The 25028-nt window shown below is 37.9% G+C and overlaps 3 protein-coding genes across 4 annotated transcripts; all 3 read right to left on the bottom strand.

The window, feature by feature from the left end:
• Positions 1-1617: 1617 nt before the first annotated feature.
• LOC18429678 (F-box/kelch-repeat protein SKIP30) lies at positions 1618-7463 on the bottom strand. Of its 2 annotated transcripts, XM_020664558.2 has the most exons (3): positions 7315-7463; positions 7026-7155; positions 1618-3238 (listed from the first exon to the last, which is right to left on the bottom strand). In XM_020664558.2, the coding sequence occupies exons 2-3, from the start codon at positions 7048-7050 to the stop codon at positions 2133-2135; spliced, it is 1131 nt and encodes a 376-aa protein (XP_020520217.1). In that variant the 5' UTR covers positions 7051-7155; positions 7315-7463; the 3' UTR covers positions 1618-2132. The 2 variants fall into 2 exon arrangements, with proteins under 2 accessions (XP_020520217.1, XP_011621664.1); XM_011623362.3 differs by lacking the exon at positions 7026-7155.
• A 548-nt stretch (positions 7464-8011) lies between these two features.
• Positions 8012-10219, bottom strand: LOC18429676 (F-box/kelch-repeat protein SKIP30; the record flags this gene model as incomplete). The annotated part of the gene is given in 2 exon segments (XM_006838959.2): positions 8012-9546; positions 9628-10219. Coding segments are annotated over 2 exon segments (981 nt in total), but the record flags the coding sequence as incomplete, so codon positions are not given.
• An 8679-nt stretch (positions 10220-18898) lies between these two features.
• LOC18429675 (F-box/kelch-repeat protein SKIP30) lies at positions 18899-25028 on the bottom strand. The gene is made up of 2 exons (XM_006838958.2): positions 24991-25028; positions 18899-20194 (listed from the first exon to the last, which is right to left on the bottom strand). Exon 2 carries the CDS (start codon positions 20184-20186, stop codon positions 19152-19154), a length of 1035 nt encoding a protein of 344 aa, XP_006839021.1. The 5' UTR covers positions 20187-20194; positions 24991-25028; the 3' UTR covers positions 18899-19151.

The raw sequence follows: 25028 nt of genomic DNA, 5'->3' as shown, positions 1-25028 counted from the left end.
AAAGGATCCTCTCATGTTGATGCAGAAATGACCTTGATATGTAAGTTTTTCTTTTGCTTTTGCCTTTGTTAAAAAGATTTTTCTCTCTAATTGTGTTATAAAAGTTATTAAAAATGATTAATGTACGGTGGTCAAATGGAAATGACACAATGCAACATGAAAAGTAGTGCGTACGGGCGAGTTTACCTCTCACTCAAGAATAGGAATCCCTTGTCTTGTCCAATATATTTATATTGTATATAAATAAATTGTTTATCTTATTTTTATGGAAGTTATAATCATTTTTATCTTTTAATTTTCAAAATAAGTGATGATAAGAATTTGCCATTGAATAGACATAAAATTTTAATAAAAAATTCTCAAATTTCTTGACTCACTCCAAGCCAATCTAAACTCCCAACAAGATGAAAAGGTGAAAACACGTTGAAATAGGCTTCCAATTGATAATGGGGATCAATATTTTACCCATTTCCAACTATTCCAGCTCAAGTTAGGTATGATTTTTATGGGTAATTTCAAATTAAATCAAAAGATAAGGGTTATGGTGTTAAAATATTCATCTGTCATGGGTGAGCTAATAAATCTACGCTGACTATGTTATTGGAATTCATCAGGCATGAATAATCCATTTTTTGCACTTTTCCCATATTTGTACACAATTCGTTCCATATTTGTTAATTCTTTTCCTCGTAAATAAACTTCAGTGCTAGGTGTTCAAAATAGTCTATCTTATGGGCTTGCTAGTTGACCTTTTTTTGGTACGGACTTCTTACCTAATGTTATTTTACTGGGATTGTATAGTGTAAGGCCATTTATTTTTTATCTAAGGGGGTCAAAACCATTTTTAACCCTCCGATGTGATACAATATTTTGAAAATTTTATTTTGGACATTGTGCCCAATAAATGATATATCTCCAACCATTTAATTTTACATCTAACAATTAACAATAGTCGTGATCGACTTGTACCAAAAGTAAATAGTCTTATTATTTATATTTTTTTATTATATATATTTTCCATTTTACTAGCTAGTGGAAAAAATGGTATTTTATTACTTGTTGTAAAATAATAATAATACATAGTTTCAATTAAGGACACAGTTAATATGTGGTCAACCCAGATATTGTAGAAATGAGGGCTTGGCAATAAATATATTTTTTAAATATAATTTGATCCTAATTTTTAGAGAGTATAAAATCTTTAACATGAAGATCATGAATATGGATTTTTTTTTTTTTTGAAAATTAGAAGTAATAATTATATTAAGAAGATATTTGGACAGTTAAGTACTATTGTTTTTAGATGGACCACCTATTTGCATCCATCTTTAAGATGGATGCTTTATACCTCTTTACCGTATATTGTAGAAATGCGGACCATCCCACATGAAACAATTTTTCTTCAATTAATTCTTAGTTTCTTACCAACACATTGCAATTACACATTTTGAGACTTGTGCCATTCATTTCAAAAGTATGATGCCTAAAATGAAAAATTGTCCAAACTTAAGTTTTTCCCAAGATTTTTTGAAAATATTTGAATATTGCATTTTGGCCCTCTAAGAAAAAGTCACTCTCAGGTTCATAACAAAAGAAGTGCCAGAGGAAAATAAAAAATTTACAAGAAAAATGAGAAGCAAATTTATAAGAAAAAGGAATATTAGCAACAGAATGTTTATGTGTTTTCCATTCCCCTGGCCATAAGATTACCCACAACTTTTATACATGAGAAAAGCAACCTTTGCTAAGGTCACAGTACACACTTCTCTAAACATTGGATACGATTATTAAAATCACAAGTGAAATTGCTTAAACTCTCAATAGCAGGCCTTTATCTTTCCACATATATTCTTTTTCTCTTATCTTCCAAGACTCCTCTCAAATATTTTCGAGAAATATCATACTTCCAACATCCACGCTCCAGCATCTCCATATGCAACTACGCCATCCTAATACATGGCTTGAAATTGGGATTCGGGCACTTGGCTTTATGATTTGGTGACTTAAGGGCCCTAACACAACATCCAACCTCCAACCTCCAAGCCCAACTAACCCACTCTCCCCTGCCCAACATTGCCAAACCACCCATTCATAACTAGCCTCATCACAAGCCCTCCCCCCCAATCTCCCCTTCAAATCCTCAATGAAGTGCATCCAACCACAGTGCCCCTACACCGTGTCATGGGTGCCACACGTCGCCATGCCAACTCCTCCTCCCCCAAATCCAACATATCCACATCCGCCAGCAGCTCGATGTTCATGTTCGATCGCCTCATCCCCGAAATATTCCACCCCCCAACCACAAACAACTTTCCCCTGATGAAACCCACCCCAAATCCACCCCCCCTGGGCTCAGGACCCTGCCCTACTACCTTCATGGGTGCCCTCCCCCCATCCCCCCACTCCTCCACTCGGCCATGGCTCACAAAGTACACCTTCTCCCCCGCCACTACTGCTGGCCATTCAGGCCAGCCACAATTTGCAATTTCCCAACCATGTTCCCCTCCATCCCACACCTCCATTGAAGGAGTCCCTTTATGCATTACATGCACCTTACCACTAACCACAAGCCCCGAGCAACCCAGATTATGGGCTTGGCACAGGTTCGGGATTGGCACCCATATGTCGAGCTCGGGGTCATAAGCCTCTGCTGATGTCATCGCCTTGTGTCGGTTGTTCAAGCCCCCTGCAACCACTATCCGCCCCTTGAACGAGCAGCAGGCAAACATGGTGCGCGCTGCTAACATTGGCGCACATGGGGACCAGTGGCAGCGTACAGGGTCATAAGACCACACTTCGTTGGTGGCAAGCGTGCCATCACGGTCCCCGGTGTTCGGGTCCACACCATCACTACCTCCCCCGATGATAAAGAGGTTACCACCTATGCAGGCGGTTCCAAAGCGTTTGAGTTGTTTGATGGTTGAGGGGTGGGGGGGAAGGGTCATCCAGACATCTGTGGAGGGGTCGTAGAGCTGCCAGAGGTTCTCGGGCTGGAATGCAGAGACACAGAGGAGGTCCTCGGTGGAGTTTGCATTTATTCTTGCCTTGAAGAGGTATTGACTTTGTATGGCGTCCCGCCAGGAGCGGGAGACGAGGCAAAGGGATCGGTAGAGAGAGTATGGCAGTCGAGCCAGGCATTCGAGTGTGATTGCATCGGGAAGGCCTTCAATCAAGCTCATTGGTGACCCTCGAGTCATATCATAGTCAGAAGGTGCAGCTCCAAAAAGTGCAGAACAGCCTGGGTAGAAAAATAAGTTATTTATTCAAGTGATCAACATGAAGAACAACTACCATTTGACATGTGAGACAGGCTCACAAACATATAAGCTGCTCGCCTTAACAATTCCAAATAAAGCAAGTCATTCATAATTTTGTTCTTTTTTTTTGTTTTTTGTTTTCTTGGGGGGTGGGGAAGGAAACATAACAGTTTTTCAGGTGTCGAGAGATGCATTTACTCTCTAGAGGCAGGGTGTAAATCAGGTGGAAGCTTTGCAAATTCACTTTTGACAATTGGTAAGCCTCATTTCTAGCTCAACGGTGTTGGTCAACGAGTGCGCAGATTGGACAGAGGACAATTGATTTCATGTGCAAGCTTTAGAAGAAACTTGAAGGACATTAAAAGAGAGGAGTGAGGATGTTTGTTGGGTTGCCTAGAAGAAGAGTTTATTTAGCATAGGGCAGGACAAATTATTGAAGAGACAGAGTCAACTAAATCTTAGTCAAATTATTCTTTAGAATTCTTCAGGATGAAAGTGTGGGAGCTCCTCTAGCTGACTTTCATAATTCGGCATTGCACCCAAACTTTTGGCTGGTTGGCTACTCCATATAAGATCACCTAAACATGGGGCTTCAATCCCTAACATACAGTTCATAAATAAGGAGGATGAAGAGATTGTAGATCACGTTCTTACACATCAATCTTATGTAATCATGATGCAATATTAATACCTGAATATGCTAGAGATGAAGAAAAACATATAGAGTTATCAATGGTTGAACGAATGAACCAGAGGAACATGGCATGGGCTCCAGTCCAGAATGAACTAAATTACATGCTCATTATTTCCCTTCTGATAGTTAGAGCATATGATTGGATGCAAAGGAAAGAAGGTAAAGACGATGGCTAGCATCAAAATTTCAATTCTAGACCTTGCGTTTGGTTGGGTAAGCCATAAGACTGCTTGAAACCCAACTCTGATGGAAACAAAAATAAAAACTTATTTCATGCCTTCTATGGTGTAAAACAATTTCAGGAAATGGATTGCCAACTGCGATTTATATTCCTAACATGTACTGCAACACAACCTTTAGTTCTCACAACACAATGTATAAACATTCAAACAAGTATATATCATATGTTACAAAAAGTGTATCAGGAGATTAAGAAGACTCAATATAAAAAGGTGAGAACTTTCTAAACATGAAGCTCTCTAAAACAGGAAGCTTGGCTCTAGTACTATTGTATGCAAGCATGGACCAGGTCCATTGGCAATATAAATGGGGGTCTATATGATACAAGTTTCTACTTACATTAGCAATAGAAATGAGGGTCTATGTGACATACGCTCATCAGCTGCAGAGTCAATGGTTAACTAAATGCTGGGGCTAGAAAAAATAACCTTGACCATCATCATAATTATGTAAAATAATGGGTTTAAGGATTTTGGTGCCAGATCAATATGACAAAGCAAGACACATGTTTATACAAAGTACCCAAACTATGATATATTGATATCCCATTGCATAGTAATTATCAACTATTTGGCAATCGACCAAGTATCACCCACTAGGGATGGTTTTTGTATCCCACACAAGTTATGAGACCAATTAATGGTGAATGATATTTCATTTATAATAGATCCAACAATCCTCATATTTAATCTGCAGCATAGCAATGAATTGTTTGGGTTTTGGATTTCCCACCCTATGTACTCATCCAGATCAGCTGGATCAGCGATTTGGATTGGCCGAATCCAATGATTTAAAAATCGCCGAGTCAAACCGGACTCGCCCGGTTCGACTCGGGAATCGGCACAGGCCATGCCGGTTCCAACACAAAACCGGGAACCGCCCGATTCCAGAGCAGAACCGCCGGTTCCTTCCCGGTTCTAACAATTCCCTCCCGGTTCTAACCGGGTTCCCTCCCGGGTCTAACCGGTTCCCTCTCGGTTCTAGCCTTCACACGTGTGTACGTGTCACGCGTGCCACACACACCACTCACACATGTGTGTACGTGTGACACGAGCCGTACACACTCCCACATGTGCCACACGCACATGCACGCATGTGTGTGCATCACGCGTGCCACACACACCACTCCCACACGTGTGTACGCGTCACACGCGCGACACACACCACTCCCCCATGTGCCACACGTGCAACACACACCACTCCTCCATGTGCCACACGTGCGACGCGCACATACACATACACGTCACACATGCGACGCACACCACTCCCACATGTGCCACGCGTGTGACACACACATGCACGTGTGCCATGTGCACTGAAGCCCTAGTGTTTTCACACTTGCATTAATCTTCCAATTACATAGTTATTTATATAGCATATTTGAATACTCATCCTTTGATGTGGGATAATTCCCAAACATCATTAAATGAAAATATAATGTAAATATATGTTATTAATAGGCAATTTTAAACACATATGTTAAGGAGGCATGATAGTTATCACTAATGTTATTTGTTTTGACATCTCAAGTTCGAATCCCCTCTCGGACCATATAAGAGTTATCTTTTCTTGAGCTAATTTTTGTTCCCCCTTGGGCATATAATAAATTAAAGTGTTTTTTCCAAAATTTGTACGCATTTTATTAATTTTTACATTGATAACCACATCTTTTATTTTATTTATTAATTTTTACATTATAAATCATGTAATGTACTATTTTTCTTATAGTTGTCAATAATACATTTTAAATTAGATAATATTATAAAATATTTTTAATTTGTTATTATTTATCTAATAAAATAATTATAAAATGTAAACTAATAATTATAATTTCAGTATATAATATTATAATTAGTTAGGTTATAATAATTTTGGATTATAGTTAGTTAGGTTGTAATAATTTTGGATTATAGTTAGTTAGGTTGTAATAATTTTGGATTATAGTTAGTTAGGTTGTAATAATTTGGGTTTTTTTAGCGGATTAGGGTTTTTCGCCAAAACGAGATTTTAATGGCCATTCTTTCATTGATTTAGTCTATTCTTTATTAGTCCACGTATAATTATATATTTTATCCATGATAATGCTATGATTTTTTTTTATGTGATGCAAATTTAATACTTAAGTTTATACAGGGAAAGAGCATCTCAATATTAAAAAATTGATGAAAAAATTGAAAGTTAATAATGTAGTACCCTCATTTCTTATTGGATTTCTGAAAAACAACATTTATAATGAATTTTAATAATTTTTTTGGATTTTTTTGAAGCTTTAATCCGATCAATTCAGCCGATTCCCGATCCGGATCGGTTTTTGAGGTGCCGATCCGGGTCACCAATCCGCTTTTTAAATCATTGGCTGAATCAGTGAAGAACTGGTTAAAAAAAAAAAATCAAATAGGGGGGATTTGGGGGGGAGGGGAACCCCATTGTCCACCACTTCAATTTGATACAGATTGGTCATTGATGCATTTAGTCTTTCAAGAGTTCCTTGAAATTTTTGAAAAGGAAATCGTGCATGTCACATTCCTTTCAAGCTAAAACCAACAAATTTACTCTAGATAACCCCTAAAACCAACATATTCATCGAAAAGAAAGTAACTAAAAGAATGCATTTCAAAATACAAAATTAACAACTAAATGTGATTTAATGAGGAATAATATCACAGTACACATGAAATGAAGAAAGAAAATAATGTAACTCAATGATTTAATAAAATCACAGAAAATAATGTAACTCAATGATTTAATAAAATCACAAAAATGTTATAACTAAATTTCTAGGAAGGAAGTAGAAATGTGAAAATAAACCCTCTAGAAAGAGTAGAAAAGAATACCCCTAGGAGTAGGACCATTGATCATGAGCCACTCAAATATCAACTTGCTAAATTATAGAAGATAAAGGAGGAGGAAATTGAAGAAAAACCCTGCTCTCACTTGATCATGAATTTCCCAAACATCTTTTTTCTGGTAAAATGAAAAAAATACAGCACCCCAATTCCAGCAATGCTTAGGCAACAAGAAATTCGATGAAAGAATACAGTTTCCAAAAGCATAAAAATTGTAAAACCACTCACTTCAGAAAAAATAAGCCCCCAAAAAATGAAGAGAGAGAGAGAGAGTTACCATTAAAAGAGATGGAGATAATATCGAAACCCCAACATGATTATACGCTGAATCACGATCCACTGATTCCATCCAGGCCATTATAATCTGTTTCTTGCCCTAGGGCAAGTAGTGGTCAAGGGATATCACCGTCGATTGAAATGATGAATGGTTTAGAGAGAGAAAGAGAAGTGGAAACTAAAGCAGACGCAATTGTAGGTCCTCCTCTGGAGCGTCCAAGAAGTCCCCGTACAAATGTTTTGTATTTACGTGCGTAATTTTATTGAGCGACTAACATAAAACCCTCATTCGCTACAAGTCAATCAAGACGGTGGCGCTCCCTTTTTACTCTTGAGCTCATATAGTGCTCCCTCGGGATCGTCGTATACATTTACTCCCTCGGGGCAAAAATTTTGGGATCCACCCTAGATGATTATTTTAAAAAAAAAAAATGGATTTCTAATTTTTTAATATCTAGATTATTCTCTGCAAAATGGTTCATGCAATCTTGGGATCTTTTTTTTTGAACCACTTTGAGTTAATTTTTTTTCTTTGAGGTTGGTTGTCAGATCCTAGAAATCACATCCCCAAAATTTGGGATCCAAAATATCTTCCTAGTGTTAATTTTGTATGAGAAAGTAGATGGATACTATGCTTCTGCTGGAGTAGGAAATCTTTTTCTTTTTTTTTTTTTTTGATGATTAGTTCCGTGGCCCTACGTGAAACACGTGTAAAAAAATGTGGTCTGTTTTTTTCAACCATGGATGGGTGGGATATTTTGTGTCATAATGTGACCTTTTTACCTGCAACTCAGTTTTACAATAAATTTGGGTGGCCCTTGCCTTAATTGGAGCCAAAATAAAAAGTACATTTTATTGTTTAAGGGTATTTTGGTTATTTTAACTCACAAGCATTTTTTGATTTTTGTTTCTCATCGGGTGTAACCCTTAGAGGCACACATCATAAATATCAATGCATGATGATTTATATATGAAAGCAAACATAAAATACTTTGAGCCATCCAAACAAGATCCAACACTCGAAAATTAATTAATAATATTACGCCTGTTATCATCCCAATTGTGTATTCATCGAAATCCGATGAATGGGAATAAAGATGAGATATTTTTTATAAATAGGTGGGGCCACATATAAAGTTTTCCCTTAGCTAATTTGATCATAGGTGCTTGATTCCAAATAGTCCATAAATGTTGGGTTTCTAGCTTAGATTAAGGGTTTTTTTTTTCAGACAACAGTGAGTCGTCGATTTTATACTTTTTTTAGTTGTTATGTTTCAGTATGGCCAATCCATGGGAGAGAAAAATGACAAACACATGCATTCTACATATAAACAAAATTAAGATTAACAATAGTTCTCTCTTCTTTCCCTTCCAAAAGATCACATAACATGTAATAGGGAAAGAACTCTTAAAAACCAGTGTGTAACCTTCTCAAGATTCTTCTTCTCTCATCTTCCAAAACCTCCTCTCTCAAATTCATGCCAAAGTATCATATGCCCTTCTAATCCAAATCCATCTTGAATCATCTCCCCAACAAGAAGATGCCTGTGATTCTACCTTGCAGTGTAACAATCATGTGGCTCCCATGCATAAATAAAACTAGGTTTTAAGTTTAAATCACTTTTAAGGTTCCTATCCCAATAAAAAGAAAGGAACAACATGGCTGAACTACTTATTCTTTACTGAAGTCAACTGATTTAAACATCTTGCCCGTCCCATTTCCATACTCATATCCCTACAGAAGCAGAATCCAACATACATAAAAAGCGACAACATGGCTAAAACTACTCATGCTTTACTGGAAGTTAACCAACTCAAGCCTCTTACTCCTCCCATGTCCATCCTCATATCCTCAGATTAGTGCAATGCAACACAAAGCCCAGGCATCGAGTCATGGGTGCTGCCCGGGGCAATGTCGGCTCGTCCTCGCCTAATCCTAATACATCCACATTAGCCAGATAAGTCGCGTTGGAACCAGACCAAATTCTCCAAGCCGTCCTTGTTCTTCTCACACCCCCAACCACAAACAACTTTCCCCCTGCATGACCCACTCCATAACCAAATCTTCCAAGACAGCTGGGGGGACCTTGTCCCACTTCACGCATGGGCCCAAACCCTGCCTCCTCGTAGGCAGAAACCGACCTAGTGGTCACAGTGTAAAATGCATCCGCCATGACTACACCCCACGTCTGGGGTCCAGCATAGTTCACAATTTCCCAACCGCGCTCCCCACCTTCTCACACTTGTGTGTTTTCACGTGACCTTGCCACAACATGCACTTTCCCTCTAATCATACGTGCTGAGCAGCCCAAACCTCGTGCTGCACGTAAATTTGCGATCGGCTACCACACATCAAGCACGGGGTCGTAAACCTCTGCTGCATTGATCTCCACCTCTCCTGTAGTGAAGCCCCCTGCGATGAGTATCCGGCCCTCCCAAGCACAACAAGCGAACGAGTGACGTGGAGATCGCATAGGTGAGTGCTGGGCCCACTGGCGCCATGCTGGGTTGTAACACCACACCTCGTTCGTCACTACAGGGGGTCCGATTTCCCCAGTTAGTGGGTCCAAAGGATGTTCACTTCCCCCAGTTAGTGGGTCCAAAGGATGTTCACTTGAGGTACAGAACCATCTAATTCTATGGATAGTTGTTGGGAGTGGGGGCAGGCTCATCCAGATATCCCTCGAGGGGTCATAGAGCTGCCAAAGGTTTTCACGTTGCGCGGCGAAAACACATAGGAAATCCTCAGTGGAGTTTACTTCGATCCGCATCTTGAAGAGGTCTGGGCTCTGTATCGCATCCCGCCATGAGTGGGAGACGAGGCAAAGGGTTGGGTATGAAGAGAATGGCACACGAGCCAGGCACATGAGTGCAATATCATCAGGGAGGCCTTCGAATATGCACAATTAGAAAGCATAGACAAGGAAGAAGCTTAGGGCCTGGGTAGGAAAAAGGTCCAAGGGATCAATATGAAGAATAATAGATTCACATTTTACATCAAAGAGGGAAAGCAGCACAGAAATATACAAAAGGCTACCCTTACCAATTCCATCTAAGGCATGTTATGAAGCCCTTAAGAGATGCACAGTAACATGCAAAAATGTGGCAGAAAGAAATGCACGAAATGCATGTTGTTTCAATTGAATATAAGTACCTTGCAAATTCGTGAGAGAAAAAGGAAAGAGAAATGTACAAAATGCATGTTGTTTCAATTAAATATATGACTAATGATGCATTTGGATGTAACCATGAAAAAACACTAGGAATTATATAACCCTGGAAAGAGCATGGTCACAGGAAACACTGAGCTCAGACTTATTCAAATTGGGCTCCTTTGTGTAGAGGATCTACTTGACCTTGGCTTGAAGTTGACTCGAGCTTGAACCATCAAGGTTGAGCTTGGTTTAATTGAGGGTAGATAAACGTGAATTTGGCATGGGTTGGCTTGCTTACTTTAATAAGCCCACAAACAATTTGAGTTGTTTATAAACAAGTCAAGCACAAGAAAGTTATAAGTTATGCATACATGTGTGTGTAAACAAGCACAAGCGGAGCTTGTTAAGCTTGGTTTTGTTTCACTAATAGCCGAGCTGTTGGGTTGGGCTTGGCTTGGCTTGTCAGGATGTAGAATACAACTCAATTTAGCTCATTACAAGCCAGACCAAGTTGGCTTGCCTTGTTAACATCCATAATTATTAACTGTTACTTAGGCGATGATCAAGGCGTGGATCCCACAAAATATGCCCTCTTGTACTGGCTTCAGTCCCACCATCAATGTCCAACCTGTTTCATGGGGCGGTGATGACCCTAAGTCCATATTCTTTCCATGATGCATGAGTATACAGACCCACATAACTATATCTTCCACTTGTATGTGGGCAAGTATGAGCACCAAAAGACAGCTGAGGTGCTAGGGCACACACAGAGAGTTTAGGGGTGGGGTTGGACTAGGGTCGCAGTGTTAAGATTAGAATATCTGTTAAGATTTCATGTAAAGCGAGAGCTTTGCAGATTCGGATTTGAAGCTTGGCGAGCCTTGGAGCCAAACTGAGCCAGCTTGTGAGCTGGCTTGTCTTGTTAACAACCCTAGTCATAACAATCATGTCAATGGTTTTATATGAGATGATTGGGGAGTGGGTCCCACAAAATAGGAATTCATCCTTTGGCTTCTCTCCAATCATCAGGAGCAACCCATTTGATGGGATAATGATGACACCAAAGGTTATAGTAAACATACCACATAACAATAACTGGCACTTCTTTGTGGGCATGTATGACCAGCAAAAGATGATTGCAGTGACAGGATTGAAATTAATGTGGGCTAGGGCATTCAACGTGTAGCTGGGAATCACTTAACTAGCTTGTCTCAGAATCACTCAATGCTGGGTAGGAGGAATCACTCGGCTCCATGTAGGAGAAACTTGCTCAATACCAAGTATAGTAGAGAGTTTGCTTGCAAAACAAATAAGATTTTTCACTCGAAAGACCCACCTCTTTTTTCATTTCTCTTGGGTATTTCTAGGATAATTGAGCACTTGGACAACTAAGACTCATAACCCTGTAACTATATTTCCATACTCAAAACCTCATTTTCATAAATTTTGCTGTTTACTCATACATTGAGAGGACAAACTTCACCCTCAAACTACTCAAACATTGACTAAACACACATTGAAACCAAGAAAATAGTAACTTTGAATTATTAATACTGATACTCTAGCCATTGCTTATTCTCCAAAAAAGCCTCAAACACTGCTGAATACTTCCAAAACTACCCTATTACAAGTTGAAACTTGACCAAACTACCCCACCCTAGTCTGCTATGACCATAACTTGCCGAATTTCCCACGTTATTTGAGTTCTTAGAGAGGCTCAATCAAGGGGGCATCCTACTTGCTCCTGCATCAAACATTATAGAATTTAGTAGTGAGAATGGATTAGGGTGGCAATGGTAAGGTCTGAATCTTAGCTCATATTCTGATATTCCAAATGTGGGCGGCCTCTCGTTTCTAACAAGTACGTGTTGGACGCAAGTGTGAATTAATTAAATTGAGGATAATGTGAGCTTTAGAAAAAACTTGAGGGATACATAAAGAGATTAGGAAGAGGAATTTATCTTGTAGATTGGACAACTAAGACTCATAACCCTGTAACTATATTTCCATACTCAAAACCTCATTTTCATAAATTTTTCTGTTTACTCATACATTGAGAGGACAAACTTCGCCCTCAAACTACTCAAACATTGACTAAACACACATTGAAACCAAGAAAATAGTAACTTTGAATCATTAATACTGGTACTCTAGCCATTGCTTATTCTCCAAAAAAGCCTCAAACACTGTTGAATACTTCCAAAACTACCCTATTACAAGTTGAAACTTGACCAAACTACCCCACCCGAGTCTGCTATGACCATAACTTGCCGAATTTCCCACGTTATTTGAGTTCTTAGAGAGGCTCAATCAAGGGGGCATCCTACTTGCTCCTGCATCAAACATTATAGAATTTAGTAGTGAGAATGGATTAGGGTGGCAATGGTAAGGTCTGAATCTTAGCTCATATTCTGATATTCCAAATGTGGGCGGCCTCTCGTTTCTAACAAGTACGTGTTGGACGCAAGTGTGAATTAATTAAATTGAGGATAATGTGATTTGGTGCCCAAAGCTTTAGAAAAAACTTGAAGGATACATAAAGAGATTAGGAAGAGGAATTTATCTTGTAGATGACAGGACCAATTTAAGGAAAGGAGCAAGTGAAGAGTAGGTCTCAGTCAAAACATCCCTTAGAATTCTAAAGAGAGAAGGTCTAGGAAACTGCTCAAGGTCCTTGGGCTCAAATATTCACATACTGACTCACAACCTAACTTTTATCTGCCTGTCTACCCTAAATAAGATCCTCAGAACATTGGTTCCCCAAGGCATATGTTTCATGCCCAGAGAGGCTGAAGAGATCTGGGATCAATTTCTTACATATTTTTCCTACATGATCAAGGTGTTCTCTTGACTAGTTAGAGATGGATTGGTTAATGCTAGAAAGCACTCGTTCCAGAAAGCATTTTATCCAAGTCTGCTCTTGAAGTTGTTCATGAATACCATTTTGTTAAAGAGAAAAATGAAGTTTAGTAATGGTTGCAATGACTTATTAGTCTCTTGCAATAGAAATGATGGTTTGTATGATGCAAACTTCACATTTATCTAAACACCATGAATAGATGAAGACTGGATACATGGCTTGGAATAAAACATGGAAAATATGCGATTCCTTAGCAACTATGCTTGACAGTGCAATAATCGATTTTCATCAATTAGATGCACTATGTACTATTCACATCCGAACTAATGGCAGGTCACACACCCATCTAGTTTCTTAAAAGTTTTCATTTCGATTTTGAAAATAAGATTGAACAAGACTTAGATTAATTATGTATCATAGTAAGTACTGAACTAGGAAACCTCTGAAAAAAGGAAACAATTATTGAAACAATTGTGTTGAGAACTATACCCATTTGTGTTTTTTACAGTACTCTAAAATTTTTGTAAGTTAATCATGCTTGAAATTTTCCTTTTGATATAAAACCAACTTCAGTTTTGGAGAAACACTTAAGCCAACATATTCATATTCATGGATACTATAAATAACTAAAATAACTTTCCATAATGTAACTCAGTGACAACCTTGCATGCATGCCAATAAATCAATATAATTCAACTTGCACGATAACAAGGGCATGTTTGGATGAGGCGAATAACTCGTCGAGCCAAACTGCTGTAGTCGGGATAAGGGGAAATCTGTTTTATGTAGTTTAGCCTTAATTCCGAAAGCACGCGATTTTCCAGATAATCGGCCCCACACTAAATGCCTAACAGAGTGGGGCCAATTTACAAAATTGCTCTATTTGCCACTTATAGGCCATTCGAACATCTACAAACTTAGATAGTTTAAATTTCTATTCAGGCAGTGGAAATGCAAAAAACACCCATCTGGAAACAGGGGGGAATTTATTATTAAATTCCCAAACATCATTTTGCTAAGTAAAAGAATCTTATTCACGATGTTTTTATTAGGATGCAATAGTGTGATAAGAGGTATATTTTGGGTTGAAAGTAAAATCCAAGTAGTGATAAAGACAACCAATTTGGGATTAGTAAAAGAATTTATCATTTGACATTAGGTAAGAAATGGAGCCAATTTAGAATGTTTAGGTTAAGGAAAACATCTCATTAATTTAAAATAGAATCATCCAAAAAGACTTGAAAAATGTACCAAAGTAGAAACAGTGAAAATGATATGCCTAAAAAAAGTTCACATGTACTAGAAAGGAAAGGATGGCACAAAAAAGAATGTGGCTGTCATTTTCCTCTCCCAACAGATGCATTGACCACTTTCATTGAAGAAGTTCAGACACTCACTTAGTGGTCAGTACATTAAGAAAACTGCAACAAACAAAAAAAAGAAAAAAGAAAAATGGGGAAACATGATTGAAACTACCAAACTACTTATTCATTATTTATATAACTTCCAACCCTCCTCTATGTTGGCATGAGTTTTTTTTCTCTACTTTTTTTATTTAAAGAGATATGGGCTGGGAGAGGAAGCTATAGTTGTAGATATACATTTATATTTCGTATGTGATTGGATTATATACATATGAAGTGTTTGATTATATTTTCTAGTGATGTTCAAAGACATATTTTGATCCAAATGTGATTTTGCACTAATCCGTATTAGTAGCCACTTTAAATCGATCCTGACACTCTCTTCTCCTTATCACAATCTAGCCAGTGCAGTTGCAGCCCTCAAGCACCATCCCATTAAGCACAAGCCCTTAACAATGCCCTTAGTGTAAGTTCGGCATGGGATCGCTCGTGTCGTGCATGTGGTCATAAACCTTGTGTTAGTATATCTTCCAGTCGATAATGTAGCCCTCAAAGACCATTATCCGCCATCCGCAAGTGCAACATGCACACATGCAATGGGCGGAAGGGATGTTTTCGATATGTTTCCCACCAGAAAACGCCTTTTCTAAGGCCATGGCAGTGACTTCCCTTGAGAAAAAGAGCATGCCTTCAATTCAAACCTTACTGAATAATTCAAGTTACTTAATGGTTGATAGAGGCTGGGACCAAGTCATCTAGATGTTTCGGGAGGGGTTAGAGAGCTGCAAATATTCTTTTCGAAACCACAAGCATTGATTGTTCCACTGAAGAGGTTTGGGCCTTGAATAGTTTCTTTCAAGAGTGTGAGGCATATTGGGTTTATGCGGCCTTTAAAGGCATAATAAGACATGTTAGGTTTATGTGGCCTTTAAAGGTATTATGAGACATGTTGGGTTTATGTAACATTATGAGAGTTTATATGAGCATTTTATATAGTAAAACATAAAACCAGTGGGAGTGTAGTCCTCTTGTGGGCCATACTAGGTAAATGCGATTTGCTGATATTCAAACTAGGCTCGACGTGCTAGGCCAGTCGAGTTTGAAAAAACTCAAGATAACTAGGCATAGGGATCTACCAAAAAGGATTTAATGAGTTAGCTCTTGATGAGGTCGGCATATACTGAGATGAGAGCCAATGGATTGTGTGGTCATTGCATGTGATAAATAACCTTTAGAGACATGACTAAAACCTCATCGTTATATCATCATACAATATGTATACAGATAGCCGTTTTGAGATTTACCAATGATGGTGAATCTTCTTAGAGTCATGGTTGCATCATGCTTGAAGGACCATAATTTTTTTGTCTATAGGGGAGAACCTGAAATCCATAAACTTTGCATCCCCTAGTCTATTGGCTAACTTTGGTGGTCCAATCATGAGCCCCTGCAGTTGACTGTTGGTCATGGGAACTGCTGGGTTAGTTTTAGAATGCTAGGTAGATCGTGGTTCGCAGTTAAAGGTGGAGTGCTCCTATATACTAATAAATTCTTAGATCTAACATATCCGATTCCTGTCAAAATCAATTAATTTTAATTAATTTTACGATATGTGAATTTTTAGAATGTTTATTTGAATTTTGGTGAATCTTATGATATTTTATTTTTGTCATTTGGATTTATTAATTAAGAGAAATTAATTTTTCAATGTTTTAAATAAAATATAAGATTTAAAAATTTAAATAGAAAATAAAATATTTTCTAAAATTATATGTGACCCTCCATAAATATGGGGCCAATTTAGAACATGTGGGATTGGGTGGGGCCCATGTGGGGCCACCAAAGGGTGCTACCGCACCCATACGGCCTAACTTAGCCAACTTTCATGATAAGGTTGAATATTTGAAATATTTAGTAAATCTTTGAATCAAGATTGTTTGATCAAAGAAAATAAAGATTGAATATACTAAAATAGAAAATAAGATAAACTTTCTTTATTCATGGGAATAAATCTAGAAAAAGAGGATAAGATTCTAGCTCATCCCTTTGAATATTGATGGTGGATCAAAAAGATTGATGGCCCAAATCTCTCACCCCACAAATCTCCTTAAATCAACAGTCAAGATATGACCCTACGAATTGAGGTAAACCCAAGGCATAGAATTTGACAATACTAAGTATGACAAATCTCAAGGCATAGAAAATCTATAAAAAGAGAAATCTATTTTTCTAAGCATACACCCCAACCAAAATCTCTTTCAAGCTAAAAAGGCATGCCCAAGTCATCTATCTCGTTCCTAGGTGTCACTGGCAAGGTTAGCTTGTGGTGGTTTGATTTTTGGGTAGCAAAGGAAATGATCCCCTTGCTAGTAGATATCTCCCTCTCTCTTTGATCTCTCTCTCTTTGATCTATCTCTCATCTCTCCAAAGATTAAACCAAAGGAGCTTGAGCAAGATTAATGCATTGAAGCCCGATTGAAGCAATCTCTGGAACTCTCTTTTTGTTTGTTACCATATTTAATTATATTGTCTTTATATTCTTAAGCATAATAATTATGAATGTTTTCTTTGTTTAAAGAGATTTGGTTTAATGGCATCAAGGTTTTTAAGATCTTAGATTTGTTAGTTTTATTTTTTTTGAAGCAAGAATTATTGTAATAAGACTACTTCTAAGTGATCTTTGCTAAAAGAAAAGAAAAAGATAAGAAAAAATGGTGAAAAGAAGAAAAATAAAAATAAAAATATATTCCCCGACAACATCAACATTAGTCTTTCTTTTAAGGTAAGGTTCGAATTGGGTAGAAATAAATTGGCAAGGTTAGAATTGGGTAGAAATAAATTGGCACATGGGATGGGCATTGGAGTGTGATGGATCTGGGAGGCCCTTGATCAAACACATTAGCAACAACTTCAAGAAGCATCACAAGGATGGGGAAGATGAGTCTAACTTCAAAACGTGGCCACAATCTAGAATTAATGAATTTAATTAAAATCCCCCTCTTTCCCTTTATACTCACGCTTGCAGTGTCCACGCACAAAATACCGAAGCCTGTCTGATGGTGTTTTGTGTGGACAGGCACTATGAAATCAATTTCCCAAACCAATCTGACACATTTTTTGTGCGAGATTAGACTTGGTCCGCCATATTTTTTGTGCTAGACTGGACTTATTTTTCCGTCAGGCGAAAAAAAAAAGCAAATGAAGTAAACATGGGTCAAATGGAGGTATTTTGATAAAAAAAATAGAACCTTTTTGACTTGGGGTGATAATCACAAAAAAAAAGAAAAAAAAAAAGAAAAAGAAGAAAGTATTGTGGTTCATAGAATTGTACAAAAAATGTTGGAGGGAGCATGCCTGTAAAGTTGAAATTGAGGAGGTTCTAGTAATTTTCCCTTAAAAATAAAAGTTTCCAAAGATAAACAAGAATTATAACTTTAACATGTAGCTGTGGGAGAGAGAGATACACGATTCATAATTTAGCAATTTATGCTCTAACTATAATTTCAAATTAAATTTATACAAGGAAAAGTATATAAAGAGAACATTCAGCTTTGGTCCAAAGAGATCACAATTAATCTTGACTATTAGATGTGAAATTGAAAATTGTTCCATTGACTACGCTCAAAGCTCAAAATTTTTTTTTTCAAACTTTATGACACACAAGCTACCAAAATTTCACATCCCATAGTTATAAGTAGCCCGGATAGGTATACCAAAATAAATGGTCTCATTGTATACATGTATTATAAATGTGTTTTGGGCCAGCAAGTGTGTATCCATGTACTAAACTGCCTTCAAAACATTTGGTTTGAATTCCAAAATATATGTTTCAGGGCTAGGGAGGCAGAGGGAAATCAAGCTTTATCAAAAGCAGTGAAATACCCACCAAATTAAGCTTCAAGAAAATACAAAGCATAAGGTATAGATGAGGGAAGTGCAGAAATACTAAATAGAGGTTTGGAAAAAAAAGGAAAGAAAAGAAAAGGAAAGGCGGAGGCAGAAATCAAATTTGGAATGTAGTGATGCAATTATTAACAACTAACCAATCAAGACTAAACCCGACTCAGCTGCAGTTTAAATTCTATTTATTTGCAACATAGTATGTTATGGTTAGAATAAGAATAAAGCTGGGACGATAATGATAATGATAATGATGATGATGATGATGATGATGGTAGAGAGGAGATGAAACAGTAGATATAGCTGTTTAACTCGTCAATAACCCAACAATTATCCATTTCATAATAGTCTTTCGGAACCCATCACTTCACTTGATCATCTCACCACACAGACAAGAGAAAGTAAAAAGAAAAATCACTCTCACTGCACACACAAAGTAAAACACAGACAAAAAAAGAGGAGCCCCAGTGATTACTAGCACCGCATCAACTGCCTCCTTCTTGCTCCACTGCAAACCCAGTTTACTAGCACTACCTCCCTCTTTCTCCCATTGCCGTTCTTAGATCCTGAGCACTGCAAATCCCAACACATTGCCCTTGCCGCGCGTCATGCCGGCACGGCAGCACCATTTCGGCTTCCCGGCCTCCACCTCATCTAAGCAATGCATATCATACAATTGCCGACGTTTATATTGCAATGTGCCCCCGAACACGTACACCTTCCCCCCTAGAGAGGCCAACCCGCCTCCAAACCTCTGATGGAACATCCGATGCCCCGGTCCCACTCGCCGTGGCGGCCCCCTTCCCCGCTCCCCCCATGCCTCCACTTGCCTGCAGCTCACAGTGTACAATTCGTCCCCCACAACCACGGAATGCAATGGCGACCAATGATGGTCCACAATTTCCCAACCACGCTCCTCGCCCTCCCACACCTGTGCAGTAGGCAACTCCATGTGCAGAACATGCACCTTGCCGCCAAGAACCAGTCCTTTGTGACCTTGACAAAGTACTGGTTCTATGCTCGGCATCGGCACCCATGCATCGTGCTCGGGGTCGTAGACCTCCACGTTCGTGATCATCTCCCGCTCGGTCGTGTAGCCCCCGGCAACCAGTATCTTCCCCTCCCAACCACAACATGCAAACATGCAACGAGGGGACAGCATGGAGGCGCACTGGTCCCATCGGCGCGCCGCCGGGTCATAGGACCATACCTCGTCCGTGACTAGGTTGGTGACGCTATGCCAAGTTCCCAGTGCCATGGCTCTATGGATTCCCCCCAGAACAAAGAGCCTCCCATCGACGCATGCCGTACCAAAAGATTCGAGTTGCACAATGGCCGGTGGGGGAGGGGGAAGGGTCATCCAAATGTTTCGGGCCGGGTCGTAGAGCTGCCAGTTGTTCCCGGGCTCCGAAGCACTGACACAGAGGAGGTCCTGGGTGGAGTTGGCACTGATTCGGGCCTTGACGAGGTCTGGGCTTCTAATGGCATCACGCCAGGAGGGGGAAACAAGGGACAGGGATGGGTAGAGAGAGAAGGGCACACGGGCCAGGCACTGGAGGGCGAGGTCATCAGGGAGGCCCTCGATCAAGCACATGGTGAAAGCTGAGTCACATCACAATTGCATTTAAAAGTGATGAAGAAGAGGGGTCAACTGATCAGTATGAAGAATACTAATTATATTATCAATAGAGAGACAGAGTTTTCAATACCACCGTAAAATGCATGCTGCAAAGCCCACATAAAATGTCGAATAACATGCAGTTATGAGAGGGAGAGAGAAAGGAGACAATAAAGTATGAAGGATGCATGCCGTGTGCTCTCGGACACAGCTCCTCGTCGAGTCGACTTATTTGGCCCACTCGGCCTAACATACTATACAAATATTCTTAATTTTTTTTTTTTAAATTGAGATAATAAAAAAATATACATTAAAATTGGATTCAAACCTGAAGCATTTTTTCGAAGTTTAAACAAGGTAAAAAATGTATAAAAAACCTGGATTTAAAAAGACCCCATTTAACTGATATTTATAAAAATTCAAAAAAATAAAAAATGTGATTATGGCAAAAAAAAAATCCTCCAATCTTTGTCAAATACATGCAAGAGAAATATGTATAGCATATCTTTAGTTTTTACAATTTTTTATTTTTTTTATTTTTTTTTATATGCCCCGAGTTGTACATATAACTTGTGGGTACTCGATTGAGTTTGAGGGGACTCAGCAGAGTCCCGGTACATTGGATGCATGTTTTTTGGCTAACATTCGAAAGCAAATTGGATCAATAACTTGCACATGGTCATAACGATTTGAATTTTTCAGGGGCTTGGAGAAGCATTTGTGCCAAAGGGCAGAGTTTAGGAGGAGAAATAGATCTATGATGAGAATAATAGGCATAGGTTATTGGTGTACTTTTACGGTTTTTTTTTTTTTTTTTTGGGTTAAATCAGATGGGAAAGGGTCACCTACCCCTTCTCATAACTAATAACAATAATAATGTTACATTAAATACAACAAGATGATCTCTGTGAGGGGATATTCGCTATATCCGAAATTAAATAAATGTTAGAAAGACATGAGCCCTAACATGTCAGACTATAGCCTCCGAAGATCGAGCCCATGTTTTCCTAGTCCATCGGCAATCCGATTACCTTCCTTGTATACAAGATTGTTGGACAACATCCGTTGAAAATAAGAGGTCCACCATCAGCAAACATAGCATCTACTCTAGAGCTGTTGGTCAATAAGTGCATGCATTGGGATGTGGCCCTTGACATAGTGGTCAAGGTAGACATTAAATAACATGATGTCAAAAGTTCCAATCCCAACCATATTTAGAAAAAAAAAAAAAAAAAAGTGTATGCATTGGAGGTAGAATAAAGGATTGGTGCATGTCCTTTACAAGAAACAAGAAGTAATTCCAAAAAAAAACACAAAAAGTTCATTGGATGCATGTTTTCATGATTACATATGTGGCTAAAATTTGAAAGGAAACTGGATCAATAACTATAACTTGCACATGTTCATAACCATTTCAAGCTTTCAAGGGCTTGGAGAAGCATTTGTGCCCTAGGGTCAGAAGGAGAAATAGATCCATGACGAGGATAATAAGCTTAGGTTATTGGTCTACTTTTACGTGTTTTTTTTTTTTTTTTTTTTTTTTTTTTGGGGGGTAAATCAAGAAAAAGGGTCACGTACCCATTTTTATTACTAATATAAATAACATTACATTAATACAACAAGATGACCTCTGAGAGGGGATATTCACTATATCCAGAATTAAATGAATGTTAGAAAGACACCAGGCCTAGAACGTCAGACTATGGCCTCCGAAGATCTAGCCCATGTTTTGCTAGTCCATCTACAATCCGATTACCTTCTCAATATACAAGATTGATGGACAACATTCTTAGGAAATCGGAGCTCCAACCTAGCTTCTACCCTAGAGGTGCTGGTCAATAAGTGCACACATTGGGATGTCACCCTTGATATAGTGGTCAAGGTAGGAATAGCTACAACATGATGTCAAGAGTTCCAAACCCAATCATCTTTATTTAATGTACGTAAAAAAGCATGCATGCGTCGGATGTAAGATAAAGGATTGGTGCATGTCCTTTACAAGAAACATGAAGTTATTCCTAAAAAAACACCAAAGTAGAAGAGTTGGATGTTTGTTGGTCTAACAAGAAGAGAAATTTTTTTTAGCCAAATTTTAAACAGTTCCTCACCCTATATAAGATCTGCAAAACCACCAATAGAATGCTAGTTTTATACTTTAAGCATATGCTTCATGCTCCTGGTGGCTGAGGAGAATGTGAAAAATCATGTTATATGCTGTTACTGTGTGATCATAATTCAACCTTTAACTTGCTAAATATGGATTGGATGATCTAGGCTCGATGCCTCAATGTGTGGTTCACAAAGAAATCTAAGATTTAATAACTGGAGCTTTAGGGTTTTCACAAAATGAATCAATCATACACTGGTACATGGGCTTTAGCAAGGAGGAATTAAAACAGTTAACAGAGTATGTAATCCGATTTTCTTAGTTTTTTTTCAGTTAAAAACATATTAAATGACGTGAGATTCGATGATAGTTGCTGCAAACGAATTCTTAGTTCAGATTTTGGCTTGATTGCAGAAACCATCAAAGGGCTGATTGAATCTCAACACCAATGAGGCTTTTAATGAATAAGCAATTTCAACTCATGAATCACCAATTGGGACGCAAAATGCTAATTTTTCCCACAATTCATGAATTCTTTATTTGTCAAAGAGTACAAAATTCAAAGATGTACATAAAGCGAGATGATTGGTGAAATTGTGCTATCAAATCCATCATACAAGTTCAGCTATCCATCATAAGATAGGGGAATTTTCTTGTTTCCCAGTCCCCATTTTTCTAAAGTGTCTCACGAGTTGTTCAATGATTCGTTAAAACTCGATCCAAGAGGGATTCATACTAAGAAAGGGTTTTGATACTCGGGGAGATATAAAAATATGCAAGATTCCTACTCCTATATTAGAATTTCTCCGGGAGATATATAAATATGTAAAAATGACGGTGTGCTATGAGATTGAATTGGTCTAGAAAGTTATTGTTTGAAAATTGGTTTATTTAAATTTATGGGAAATTTATGAAATTACCTATTAGAGATAATGTATTTAACTTTCTGCTCATTTACAACCATTCCAACTCAAAACCATGTTATTTTGTATGCGTCTTTGGAAATTAAATAAAAAATAAGGATAAAATATTAAATTGTTCATCTCTCAGGGGTGATCAGACAAATTTCTCAAAATTTATTAACCAAAATAATATTATCAACCCATATACTAACCCAAACCATTTTTGAAATGTGATTGAGACTACTTAATGTAATCGTTGGATCCTATTAGCAAATGGGTTTCCTTAGCTTTTAAGATTATGTGGACTCGTCTAGATATTCAAGAATAGTTCTGATTGAGATTACTTAATGTAATCGTTAGATCCCAATTTTGCAATCCCACAATGGATCTCCTTCCATTGATAATATCTCAAGAGGAGTCAAATCCACCTGATCATTCCTATTAAATAAATAGATCTCACGTGGAAATAGGCTCAAGGCTAGATTGTCAGGGTGGAATGACTTGCATCCCTATCATGGGTAAGAGACCTCTTTCTGCTGAACCACCGAAAAAGAAAAAAAGATCTCACATACTACAGAAAGTAGGTTCAGGGAATGACACGACTCGCATTACAATAATTTTCAATTTAGATGCTTCAAGCTAACCAAAAAATATGTTAGTTAAAGCTATAAATACTTGAGTTTGAAGATGTCATAGAAATGTGAGTTCATATGGCATAAGCCAAAGAGCTTCAAATTTAGTATGTCACAAAATTATGGCGTTACAAACTACAACCTTACTATATTTTTAAAGGATACAAGGGACGATTTCAATGTGATAAAAGCCTGGATAAATAGATGGTTTCGAATAAGCTTGGATGAATGGATAGTTGCAAATCAAGTATGCAAATAGTGCCATCAATTACATGACTATTTTTTTTTACTGATTATCATCTCTCTTCCATGCAAATGGCAATAATGACATATTTAAATGCTTAAGGAAAATTAATGATCATTTTTTATTTCCACTTAACCATGTAGGTCCCAAGCCCGGAGAAAGGAGGATGGTTGTGTTAGTTTGATAGCCAAGATAGAACTTTTGATGCATCTATGTCATGAATCCTACACCTATTTGATATGGCGGAAGGAGATTGTTGTAGCCGACCACAAATGGTTGGGATAAAACTCGGATGATAATGATGATCAACCCAAAAATAATTTAATAAATTATGCATTTTCCTAGATTATTTTAGATATAAATACTTGACAAGGAAATGAAAAAATTTACTAAAGGTGATGAGCACTTGTATAGCAAGTCTTCCTTAAATTCTTATCTATCAAACTAAAGAAGTAAGAGCATGAAAAAATAAAAGTCCTACTGGATAATTAATAACCCTAGGCTCACTGGATCATGAAAAAACTCATTTCCTTAAATAAATATGACAAGTTCCATTTCCATTTGAGTCAAGCCAGCAGTATCTTTATTTGCACTAACCAGTTTCTAAATTCAAGATAAACAAACGAAACATGCAAAATCATCCATAAAGAAAAATAAAAACTTAAACATGCAATTCAAGCACAAGAAAATGAAACATGAAAAATCATCCATAAAGAAAAATAAAAATAAAATAAAAGTTTAAACATGCAATGCTACACTAGAAAAAGAAAGCAAGCAACAATCAATAATAACTTAAGAAATAATAAAAGAGAGAGACCACATAAGAAAATAATCCAAGAGATTCTAAATAGAGAGGAGGGAAGAAGTGCAGAGAGAGGATGTTGAAGAAGCAAACCTTGGAATTTCTATTGGTGTTTCCTCAAAAAAAACCTT

Source organism: Amborella trichopoda, chromosome 3, assembly GCF_054954075.1.
Source record: "Amborella trichopoda isolate Santa Cruz 75 chromosome 3, AtrichopodaSantaCruz75HAP2 v2.0, whole genome shotgun sequence".
Classification (NCBI taxonomy): domain Eukaryota; kingdom Viridiplantae; phylum Streptophyta; class Magnoliopsida; order Amborellales; family Amborellaceae; genus Amborella; species Amborella trichopoda.
The sequence above is the reverse complement of the archived record's forward strand: the minus strand, read 5'-3'. Positions and strand labels throughout refer to the sequence as shown.

What these genes read in the sequence shown, in the direction of transcription:
- LOC18429678 (XM_020664558.2), bottom strand. Translation starts at nt 7,050, where the DNA reads ATGATCAATGGTCCTACTCCTAGGG. An exon ending in CAATGGTCCTACTCCTAGGG is followed by an intron (nt 3,239 to 7,025) that starts GTATTCTTTTCT and finishes TTTTCTACCCAG; the next exon opens with GCTGTTCTGCACTTTTTGGA.
- LOC18429675 (XM_006838958.2), bottom strand. Translation starts at nt 20,186, where the DNA reads ATGTGCTTGATCGAGGGCCTCCCTGATGACCTCGCCCTCCAGTGCCTG.